Source organism: Phyllopteryx taeniolatus, chromosome 12 (genome assembly GCF_024500385.1).
Source record: "Phyllopteryx taeniolatus isolate TA_2022b chromosome 12, UOR_Ptae_1.2, whole genome shotgun sequence".
NCBI lineage: Eukaryota > Metazoa > Chordata > Actinopteri > Syngnathiformes > Syngnathidae > Phyllopteryx > Phyllopteryx taeniolatus.
The window spans coordinates 3,638,260-3,649,728 of NC_084513.1; the positions used below are offsets into that span (position 1 = coordinate 3,638,260).

General features: G+C 45.9%; 1 protein-coding gene across 5 annotated transcripts in view; it reads left to right on the forward strand.

Moving 5' to 3' along the window:
- LOC133487253 (zinc finger protein 385B-like) overlaps positions 1 to 5,522 on the forward strand; it is a 46,772-nt gene extending 41,250 nt beyond the window's left edge. For 3 of the 5 annotated variants that reach the window (XM_061793579.1, XM_061793576.1, XM_061793578.1), the window contains 4 exons: positions 479 to 675; positions 741 to 818; positions 4,104 to 4,255; positions 4,408 to 5,522. In XM_061793579.1, coding sequence (XP_061649563.1) covers positions 479 to 675; positions 741 to 818; positions 4,104 to 4,223 — 395 coding nt within the window. In that variant the 3' untranslated portion in view covers positions 4,224 to 4,255; positions 4,408 to 5,522. Of the gene's footprint in view, positions 1 to 478; positions 676 to 740; positions 827 to 1,286; positions 2,146 to 4,103; positions 4,256 to 4,407 lie in introns of those variants that run through there. The other 2 variants (XR_009791273.1, XM_061793577.1) reach the window with 2 other exon arrangements.
- The last annotated feature ends 5,947 nt before the right edge of the window (positions 5,523 to 11,469 follow it).

Here is an 11,469-nt window from a genome sequence, read left to right on the forward strand (position 1 = left end):
AAATCTCGTATCCTTTGATTCAGGCTGCAACTGCGTCTGCCATTCCAAGGTTGATGCAATGAATACATTTAAAATAAATAATGATAATAAAACCATAATTAATTAACGATTATGATTACAGCGTAATTATTATGTTGTGCAATTGAACACGATGTAGAATTGTTTTTATCCTATTACATAACTGCAATAACTGTCCTGCGGTCAAAATTAAAAAAAAGAAAATGGAAATTTGAACAAATTTGGACAAATTGTTCTGGAAGTGAATTTCTGTAGGTTGGCAGCTCTGCAGTTCAAACCCTAGCTGTTAATGTTAGCGTTATACAAACAAACCTTGGGGTCATGGACACCAAAAGGGGGACTATGTGGTTGAAGGAACATATGGAAGGCCCAGTTGTCTGTCTGTCTGTCTTATTTGAGTCATCTGTTTGTTCACGACACTAGCAGCTAATGTTAGCACGGCCATTCTGTTTGTTCACAGGCACCAAGCACAAGACCATGTTGGACGCTCGTAGCAGTTCAGGTTCGATTAAAGCGTTCCCGCGAGCTGGCGTGAAGGTGAAGTCCAGTCCCGGGGCTCCTGCCAGTACACCGTTGAAGGGTTCCGGGCTCCAGAACAAAACCTTCCAATGTCAAACCTGCAATGTCCATGTCAACTCTGAGATTCAACTCAAGCAGGTGACGCTAATGAAGCATGAAGCATTATCTTTGTTATAGTAACATCATGTGACTTGTTGTTGCAGCACATCTCCAGCAGAAGGCACAAAGACCGTGTGGCAGGAAAGCCGACCAAGCCCAAATTCAACAAAAGTCAACGCATGGTCAGTGGGTGCGGAAAGTATTCAGACCCCCTTACATTTTTCACTCTTTGTCATTATATGATATTGCAGACATTTGCTAAAATCATTAAAGTTCTTTTTTTCCCCCCCCCCTCATTCGTGAATATACACACAGCACACCATATTGACAGTAAAAAACTGAAATGTTTGCAAATTTGAAATATCACAGGGCCAACAGTATTCACACCCTTTACTGTGACAGTCGTATATTAAACCCAATGCTCCTTTTTTTCTGACAACAACACCTTCATCGGAGTCCAGATGTTGTTATTTATATTAATTGGACTACATTGAGAAAGCCATACACCTGCCTATATAAGAACTTACAGCTCACAGTGCACGTCAGAGCAAATGAGAATCATGAGGTCGAAAGAACTGCCTGAACAGATCAGAGGCAGAATTGTGGCAAGGCAAAGAGCTAACAAAAAAATAATTTCTTCTGCACTTAAGGTTCCTAAGAGCACAGTAGCCATGATCCTTAAATGGAAGACATTGGGGACGACCAGGCCTCTTCCTAGAGCTGGCCGTCCGGCCAGACTGAGCAATCGGGGGAGAAGAGCCTTGGTGAGAGTGGTAAAGAAGAACCCAAAGATCACTGTGGCTGTGCTCCAGAGATGCAGTGGGGAGATGTGAGAAAGTCCTAGAAATTTAACCATCACTGCAGCCCTCCACCAGTGGGGGCTTTATGGCCGTGTGGCACGAGGGAAGCCTTTCGTCAGTGCCAGACATATGAAAGCCCATATAGAGTTTGCCAAAAAAAAACACATGGACTTCCAGACTATGAGAAATAAGATTTGCTGGTCTGATGAAACCAACATAGAACTTTTTGGCTTTAATTCTAAATTAGAATTAAGTGGGATTTGTGCAGAAAACCAGGCACTGCTCTTCACCTGCCCTATACAATCCCAACAGTGACTGAAGCATGGTGGAATGGTGAAGCATCAAGCTGTGGGGATGTTTTTCAGTTGCAGGGACAGGACGAATGGTTGCCATTGAAGGAAAGTTGAATGTGGCCAAATACGGAGATATCCGAGATGAAAACCTTTTCCAATGTGGTCAGGACCTCAAGACTTATCCGAAGGTTCACTTTCCAACAAGACAGTGTCTCTAAGAATGCAGGTAAAATAACAGAGTGACTTCAGAACAACTCTGTGTTTATTCTTGAATGGCCCAGCCAGAGCCCTAACTTGAACGCAATTGAGCATCTCTGGAGAGATCTAAAAATGGCTGTCCACCAATGTTCACCATCAAACATGACAGAACTAGAGAGGATCTGCAAGGAGGAATGGCAGAGGATCCCCAAATCCAGGTGTGAAAAACATGTTGCATCATTCCCCAAAAGACTCATGGCTTTATTAGCACAAAAGTTTGCTTCTATGAAGTACTGAGCAAAGGGTTTGAATACTTATGGCTGTGTGATATTTCAGTTTTTTTTGGGGGGGGGGGGGGGCGTTGTGTGTACATTCATTGGGAAAAACTGAACTTCAATGATTTACCAAATGGCTGCAATATGACAGAGTGAACAATTCAAGGGGGTCTGAATACTTTCCGTAACATAATTTTCCAATAAGAAATGTCAACATGAGTAATTGGTTCCAGCCTCAACAAAAGGCCCAATTTACTAAAAGTTTGTACACTTTAACACAATATAAGGCTATAATGTACTGTATATCAAACATGACAAGGGGTAATTGATGAAAAATCTCTATTAACCAAGTTAATAACAACAAGCATAACTGTCCCCCTCATTCAAATGGGTCATGAGTCCCTCTGGTGCGTTCACACAGAGACAGTCAGAAATTACAAAAACCCTTAACTTTTAACAATCATGTTGCTACAATTGTGAAGAATAAAAAGGAGACTTTACGCCAATCTGATCGGTGTGATTGGTATCGGCCGATAATTAGCATTTTATGCTGATCGGCTTTCATGTCATAATTCGCCGATCCGATCAATGACGTCATCGATCGGCTCCACACAAGACATTTAACTCCGCGTCTTCGTCACGTATAAATCCAAAAGCTAGTTTATTTTTAGCCTTGTCACTTGAACTGCAGGCCTCCCTTGCCTCGTGTTCATGACACAACAATAAGGAAGAGACTGGGTAAAGATGGCATCAATGGCAGCGTTCCAAGGCAAAAACCACTGTTGACCAAGAAGAAAATAAAGGTTCATCCTACTTTTGCCATAAAACATCTGAATGATTCCTGAGATTTTTGAGAGAATATTATATGGACTGACGATGAAAGTTGAGCTTTATGGAAGGTGTGTGTCTCGTTACATCTGGCGTAAATGTAGAAAAAGAACATCATACCAACAGTCAAACATGGTGGTGGCAGTGAGATGGTCTTGGGCTGCATTCTCCTTCAGGACTTGGATATCTTGCTGTGATTGATGGAACCATGAATTCTGCTCTTTAACATAAAATCCTGAAGGAGAATGTTCAGCCATCAATTTGTGACCTCAAGCTGAAGCGTACTTGAGTTCTGCAGCGGGATAACGATCCAAAACAGACCAGCGAGTCAACTTTTGAATGGCTTTAAAAACAAAATGAAGGCTTTGGAGTGGCTTAGTCAAAGTCCACCCTGTAGACCCTGAACTGGTTGCCAGCCAATCGCAGGGCACATACAAACAAACAACCATTCGCACACACATTCACACCTACGGGCAATTTAGAGTCTCCAATTAATGCATGTTTTTGGGATGTGGGAGGAAACCGGAGTGCCGGAGAAAACCCACGCAGGCACGGGGAGAACATGCAAACTCCACACAGGCGGGGCCGGGGATTGAACCCCGGTCCTCAGAACTGTGAGGCTGACGCTCTAACCATTCGTTCACCGGGCCGCCTCTGCAAGGAAGTGTTGACTAAAATATCTTGACAGAGATGTGAAAGACTCATTGCCAGTTAAAAAAAACGCTTGATTTCAGTTGTTCCTGCTGAGGATGGCCCCAACCAGTTATTAGGTTTAGGGAGCCATTACCTTTTCACACAGGGTCAGGTAACTGAGTAGTTTTTTATTTCCTTATTAAATGAAATCACCATTTAAAAACAGCATTTTAAGTTCACTTGGGTTGTATTTGTCTATTTACATTTGTTTGATGATCTTAAAGTGGGGAAACTATGCAAATATATCTGAATTTGAGAAGGGGGCCAATACTTTTTCACGGCACTGAAACCTAGCTTTTAATCTTATCAGTTACTGTTAAAGGAAGAACTAATTCCAGTTGTTCTCTGCCATCCTGGCAACACTTCCTGTTTCCTGTCAGGAGGTGACCAGGCCCCCACTGTCCGCCTCCTTCGTCCCGTCCTCATCTACCTTCCTCCGTCCTGCGCCTGGACCAATCAGAGTGAGCCAGGGCTCCTCCATGCTCTTTTCGCCCTACTGAAGCAAGAAATCCTGGGAAAACAACAGCAACAGGTATCTATGCAATGTTCTGGAGTGGGATCAGGGAAGTGTGAGCTAATGATGCTAACGTTAGCAGGTAGTGTTTGCTTGATGGTAACATTATCCGCTAGTGTTTGTTTGATGCTAACTTAAGCGATGAACTCTTGGTCTCGATGATTGTGCAGGTTTGGAGGTTCTTCCTCTTCTGCCCCAAGCTTTCGCCAAGAGTGATGTGTCCAGCTGTGAGGTCATCAAGCTGTCGTCCAATCAGCGTGCAGGACTTCCAGAACAAAACTTCCTCCTTCCTGCTCCTCCTGGATTTAACAAACTCACAAACGCTGGCCACTAATGTTGGCATTGTTAGCTCACACAAAACCTAGCCACTTGCATTTTCACTAATGTAATGGCGTGCTTTTTTTATTCGCCCTTTTGAACACGTGGCTAACCTTAGCGGTGAGACAATACAAACTTCAGCAATTGGCTTCCGCTAATAGCACACAATGGAGGTTTTGGCTGGCAGTGACAACACAGTATGACGAAAACAACATTTAATTGATTTATGTTTTTTTTTTTAACAATTTTATCTTCCTACTGTGTGGACCAGACATTTAGAAGTTAGCGTTAGTATCATTATGGATTGATTGGTTGAATGTTTTGTGGTCGACGTGTAAAATTGCGTCGTCCTGAACAACTTGAAAGTCGCTGGTATTGGGGTGAAACCAATGTCCAAATTTGGTCTACAGTGGATCTATACATGTTCATGGTTCCTACTTGTTTTTTAAAAAAAAAAAATCTTTCTTTCTGTTTTCCCACCTGATTTTCGTGGAAAACGCTTATTGGCGGTAGGTATATCCTCAGTTATTAAGGATTGTTTGGGTTAAAAAATACAAATAAAAAAAAGTCTCAATGCAGTCATAATGAGCGGCAATTATTCGTAGATTTTCACTATTCACGGTCACGCCCAGTCCTTATCACCTGTGAATAGTGGGGGTCCACTGTATTTCCTTTTTTTTTTTAACAAATCGATGCTATTGGTCAGTCCCCACGTAGTCTGTTATTTTTAGAAATGATTGGTAAAACTAAAGTATTGAAAATGGCTTGCTCTCATGTTGATGACTTGGATCTTTTTTTGCCATTTCCTGAAAAGTGATGTCACTATGTGCAGTCTTGATGATGATGGAACCAGCAAAAGCAGCTCCTTCTCCACTTCTGATGATGTCATCAAGATGCAAAAATGTCAAAAATGCAATATTCATAGTTAGTTGTACTTGTGAAATTTGTAAATACTTTTTTCACATTTGTTGTGCTTGTCTGTGGTTGATTGCATGTTTGACAATGTCATAGTTCGTCTACACCAGTGATTCTCAGTGTGTACACGTGCTCCCTCTCCATCCATCCACCCACCCATTTCTTTCCGCTTATCCAGAGTTGGGTTGTGGGGAAAGCAGCTTAAGCAGGGAAGCCCAAATTTCCCCCTCCCCAGCCACTTTGTCCAGTCTTCCAGAAGTATTCCAAGGTGTTCCCAGGCCAACAGGGAGACGTAGTTTCGCCACAGCGTGTCCTGGGTCATCCCCGGGGCCACCTGCCGGTAGGATGTTCCCTGAACACCTCACCAGGGGAGGCATCCAGGGGGCATCCTAACCAGATGCCTGAGCCACCTCATCTGGCTCCTAACAATGCGGAGGAGCAGTGGCTCTACTCTGACCCCCTCCGGATGACCGAGCTTCTCACCCTCTCTCGAAGGGAGAGCCCGAACATCCTGCAGAGAAAGCTCATTTCGGCCACTTGTATCCGTGATCTTGTCACCTATGGTCACAACTCACAGCTCGTGACCATAAGTGAGGGTAGGAACATAGATTGATCAGTAAATCGAGAGCTTTGCCTTTCCCCTCAGCTCTTCACCACGACAGACTGATACAGAGTCCGCGTCACTGCAGACGCACCGATCCGCATGTCGATCTCCCGTTCTATTCTTCTATTCTTGAGCAAAACCTCAAGATACCTGAACTCCACTTGGGGCAGGATCTCATCCCCAACTCCACCCTTTTCCAACTGAAGACCATGGCGTCAGAATTGAAGGAGCTAATTTTCATCCCAACCACTTCCCACTTGGCTGCGAACCACTCAAGTGAGAGATGAAGATCGTGGCTTACTGACGGTAACAGAACCACATTATCTAAAAAAAGCAGAGATGCAATGCTGAGGTCACCAAACTGGAACCCCTCCACGCCTCAGCTGCGCCTAGAAATTCTGTCCATAAAGGTAATGAACAGAAGCAGTGACAAAGGGCAGCCTTAGACTCACTGTAAACAAATCTGACTTACTGCCAGCAATGGGGACCAAACTCTTTACACCGGCCGTACAGGGACCAAAAAGCCTGTATTAAGGGGTCCGGTATCCCATCCTCCCAGAGCACCCTCCACAGGAGCCCCTGGGGGACACAGTCGAACACCTCAAAGTCCACAACGCACATGTAGACTGGTTGGGTGTACTCCCATGCACCCTTGAGGACCCTGCTGAGAGTGAAGAGCTTGTCCACTTTTACACATCTTGGACGAAAACCACACTGCTCCTCCTGAATCTGAGATTCGACTTTCAGACCCTCCTCTCCAGCACCCCTGAATAGACCTTACCAGGGAGGCTGAGGAGTGTGATCTCCCTCTAGTTGGAACACACCCTCCCTTTCTTATAAAGGGGGAGCCACCACCCTGGTCTGCCAATCCAGAGGCACTGTCCTCGATGTCCATGTGATGTTGGAGAGGCCTCTCAGGCAGGACAGCCCCACAACATCTAGAGCCTTTAGGAACTCTGGGTGGATCTCATCTGCCCTGCCATCGAAGAGCTTTTTAACCACCTCAGTGACTTCAACCCCAGAGATGGGAGAACTCTCCTCAGAGTCCCCAGACTCTGTTTTCCTCATAGAAAAGCGTGTCGGTGGAATTGAGGAAAACTTCGAAGTATTCGGCCCACCGACTCACAACCTCCTGAGTTGACGTCAGCAGCACCCCGTCCCCACTACACGCAGTGTTGAAGGTGCACTGCTTCCCTCTCCTGAGACGCTGGTTGGTGGATCATAATTTCCTGAAAGCCATCCAGAAGTCGTTCTCCATGGCTTCATCGAACTCCTTCCACGCCCGAGTTTTTTCCCCAGTGACCACCGAAGCTGCATTCAGCTTCGTAAGCCGGTACCCATTAGCTGCCTCCGGAATTCCACAGGTCAAAAAGGCCCGATAGGACTCCTCCTCCTCCAGCTTGACGGCATCCAGTCATCATCATAGAGGGTCTTTGAGCGTACGAGCGTTGTTTGCCCCTGGTTGACCCATAAAGCCCCTGACAAATTAGCTCCTTGGATCATTGGAACGCACAAACCCCTCCACCACGATAAGGTGACGGCTCGAGGTAGTATGCCAAAGAATCACTTACTTATATGAATGTACATTGAAAAGATGAAGTACAGTGGACCCGTGCTGTTCGCTGAGAATTGGGATAGCGGCTGACTGAATTGCAAAAATCTGCAAATAATTGACGGCCATTATAATTGGATTGGGATAAAAAACATTTTTACCCCAAAAATATTTTTACCCAAAAAAATCTTAAGCGGGGATGTAACACCAATCACACAATTCTGTGCTCACTATGGATTGTCCATAACGAACACCATGTTCAAGCATAAGGGTGTCCACACGTGCACTTGGCACCAGGACACCCTTGGTCGCCGTTCGATTATCGACTTTGTGGTCGTATCATCGGGCTTGCGGCCGCATCTCTTGGACACACTGGTGAAGATAGGGGCGGAGCTGTCAACTGATCACCACCTGGTGGTGGAAGTTGCCGGTCCAACCTGGCAGGCCCAAATGTATTGTGAGCATCGGCTGGGAACGTCTGGCAGAATCCCCTGTCAGAAGGAGCTTCAACTCCCACCTCCGGCAGAACTTCACCCACATCTCGGGGGAGGCGGGGGACATTGAGTCAGAGTGGACCATGTTCCGCACTGTGGCCATAAGGTAGTCTGTGCGTGTCGTGGCGGCAATCCCCAAACCCATTAGTGGACACCAGCGGTGAGGGATGGGGTCAAGCTGAAGAAGGAGTCCTATCGGGCCTTTTTGGCCTGTGGGACTCCTGAGGCAGCTGATGGGTACCGGTTGGCCAAGCGGAATACAGCTTTGGTGGTCGCTGAGACAAAAACTCGGGGATGGGAGGAGTTCGGTGAGGCCATGAAGAATGACTTCTGGAGGGCTTCGAGGAAATTGTGGTCCACCAGGCCCCAGGGGTGGATGAGATTCCCCCGGAGTTCCTAAGGGCTCTGGATGTTGTAGGGCTGTCCTGGTTGACACGCCTCTGCAACATCGTGTGGACATCGGGGACAGTGCCTCTGGATTGGCAGACTGGGGTGGTGGTCCCCCTTTTTAAGAAGTGTGTGTTCCAACTACAGGGGAATCACACTCCTCAGCCTCCCTGGTAAGGTCTATTCAGGGGGGCTGGAGAGGTGGTCCGTCGGGAAGTCGAATCTCAGATTCAGGAAGAGCAGTGTGTTTTTCGTCCTGGCTGTGGAACAGTGGACCAGCTCTACACCCTCGGCAGGATCCTCGAGGGTGCATGGGAGTTCGCCCAACCAGTCTACATGTGTTTTGTGGACTTGGAGAAGGTGTTTGACCGTGTCCCTCGGTGAGTCCTGTGGGGGGTGCTTCGGGAGTATGGGGTACCTAACCCCTTGGTGTCAGAGTTTGATCCACATTGCCAGCAGTAAGTCGGACTCGTTTCCGGTGAGGGTTGGACTCCGCCAAGGCTGCCCTTTGTAACCAATTCTGTTCATAACGTTTATGGACTGAATTTCAAGGCGCAGCCGAGGCGTAGAGGGGGTCCGGTTTGGTGGCCTCAGTATTGCATCTCTGCTTTTTGCAGATTATTTGGTTCTGTTGGCTTCATCAGGCTGTGATCTCCAACTCTCACTGGAGCGGTTCGCAGCTGAGTGTGAAGCGGTTGCGATGAGAATCAGCACCTCCAAATCTGAGACCATGGTCCTCAGTCGGAAGAGGGTGGAGTGCCCTCTCTGGTTCAGGGATGAGATTCTTCCCCAAGAGGCGGAGTTCAAATATCTTGGGGTCTTGTTCACGAGTGAGGGAAGAATGAAACGGGAGATCGACAGGCGGATCGGTGCAGCGTCTGCAGTGATGCAGACTTTGTATCAGTCCGTTGTGGTGAAGAAGGAGCTAAGCCTAAAGGCAAAGCTCTCAATTTACCGGTCAATCTACTTTCCTGCCTTCACCTGTGGTCATGAGCTGTGGGTCGTCACCGAAAGAACAAGATACAAGCGGTCGAAATGAGTTTCCTCTGCAGGGTGTCCGGGCTTTCCATTCGAGAAAGGTTGAGAAGTTTGGTCATCCGGGAGGGGCTCAGAGTAGAGCCGCTGCTCCTCCGCATTGAGAGGAGCCAGATGAGGTGGCCCCTCTCAATGCGGAAGATCCCCTCGGAAGAGCTGGAGTAAGTGACTGGGGAGAAGGAAGTCTGTGCTTTCCTGCTAAAGCTACTGCACCAGCGATGCGACGTAGGATAAGCGGAAGAAAATGGATGGATGGATGGTAACACCAATCAGTGTTTTTGGGGTTGACCCACCCGCCCCCGAAAAAAGAAAAAATTGGGGGGGAAAGGTGAATATGCGGGGGTCCATTGTACTTCCGTATCTAGTACAGTACATTTTAAGTAGTTCAGTTTTATGTACAATGCATTTGTATTTTATGTTTAACTGTTTTTAAAATGGTGGCACAGTGGGAGAATCTGCCTCACAGTTCTGAGGACCTGGGTTCAAATCCAGCCTCACCTGTGTGGAGTTTGCATGTTTTCCCTGTGCATGTGTGGGTTTTCTTTTGGTACTCCGGTTTCCTCCCACATCCCAAAAACATGCATTGTAGGTTCATTGAAGAATCTAAAATTGCCCATAGGTGTGAATGTGAGTGCAAATGATCGTTTGTTTCTATGTGTTCTGTGATTGGCTGGCGACCAGTTCAGGGTGTACCCCGCCCCTTGCCCAAAGGCAGCTGTGATAGGCTCCAGCACGCCCACGACCCTAGTGAGGATAAATGGTATGGAAAATGGATGGATGGTTGTTTTTAAAATATATAAGTACAACTTGTTTAACTTACTGTACGTGCAATACATTTTTAATGGGAGCGTTCGCGAAATATCGTGACATAATTCTGGCCCATGCGTATCACATTGAGTGGCAAAGGTCCCATTCACTTCCATATAATATTGGCTTAGAAACCTTGTTTTTGTGGCTTTTTATTGCAGTATGCAAGTTTGGGCCAGCTGATGCCAAGCAAAGCTACGCAGCAAAGCTTCTATATGTATATATACAAATATGCCCCAAAGTGGCCTGACTGAGAGGATATATTTGATCGGCAACTTTTAATTTCGGTCTAGACAAATGATTTCAGAAAAGTCTACAGTACGTCTCTTGATGCAAAATGTTACTCATTCATTTGTTGATTGAAAAATGTTCAGATGGCGAAAAATGTTCAGACAGCAAAACGTACGTCTCCATATGTAATTTGTATTTGCATATTATAAGGCTCATGCAGTGCATACGGAAAGTATTCACAGCGTGTCATTTCACATTTTATGTTACAGCCTCATTCCAAAATGAAATATTTTGTTTTGGTTTTTTCTGTTCCCAAAATTCTATACACGACACCCCATAATGACAATGTGAACAAATCTTTTTGGAATTTTGTGCAAATTTATTACAAATAAAAAGCTAAAATCACACGTACATAAGTATTCACAGGCTTTGCCATGAAGCTTGAAAAATTTAGCTCAGGTGCATCATGTTTCCACTGATCATCCTTGAGAGGTTCCTACAGCATAATTGGAGTCCACCTGTGCTAAATTCAGTTGATTGGACATGTTTTGGAAAAAGACACACAACTGTCTATATAAGGTCCCACAGGTGACGGTGCATGTCTGAACACAAACCAAGCATGAAGTCTTGAGTTGTTTGTAGACCTCTGAGACAGGATTGTGTCAAGGCGCAAATCTGGAGAAGGGTACAGAAAAATGTCTGCTGCTTTGAAGGCGCCAATGAGCACACTGGCCTCATCCTCATCATCATCCGTAAATGGAAGACGTTCCAAATCGCCACGACTCTTCCTAGACCTGGCCGCTCATCTAAACAGCAATCTGGGGAGAAGGGTCTTAATCAGGGAGGTGACCAAGAACTCAATGGCCACCTAAAGGACTCTCAGACCATA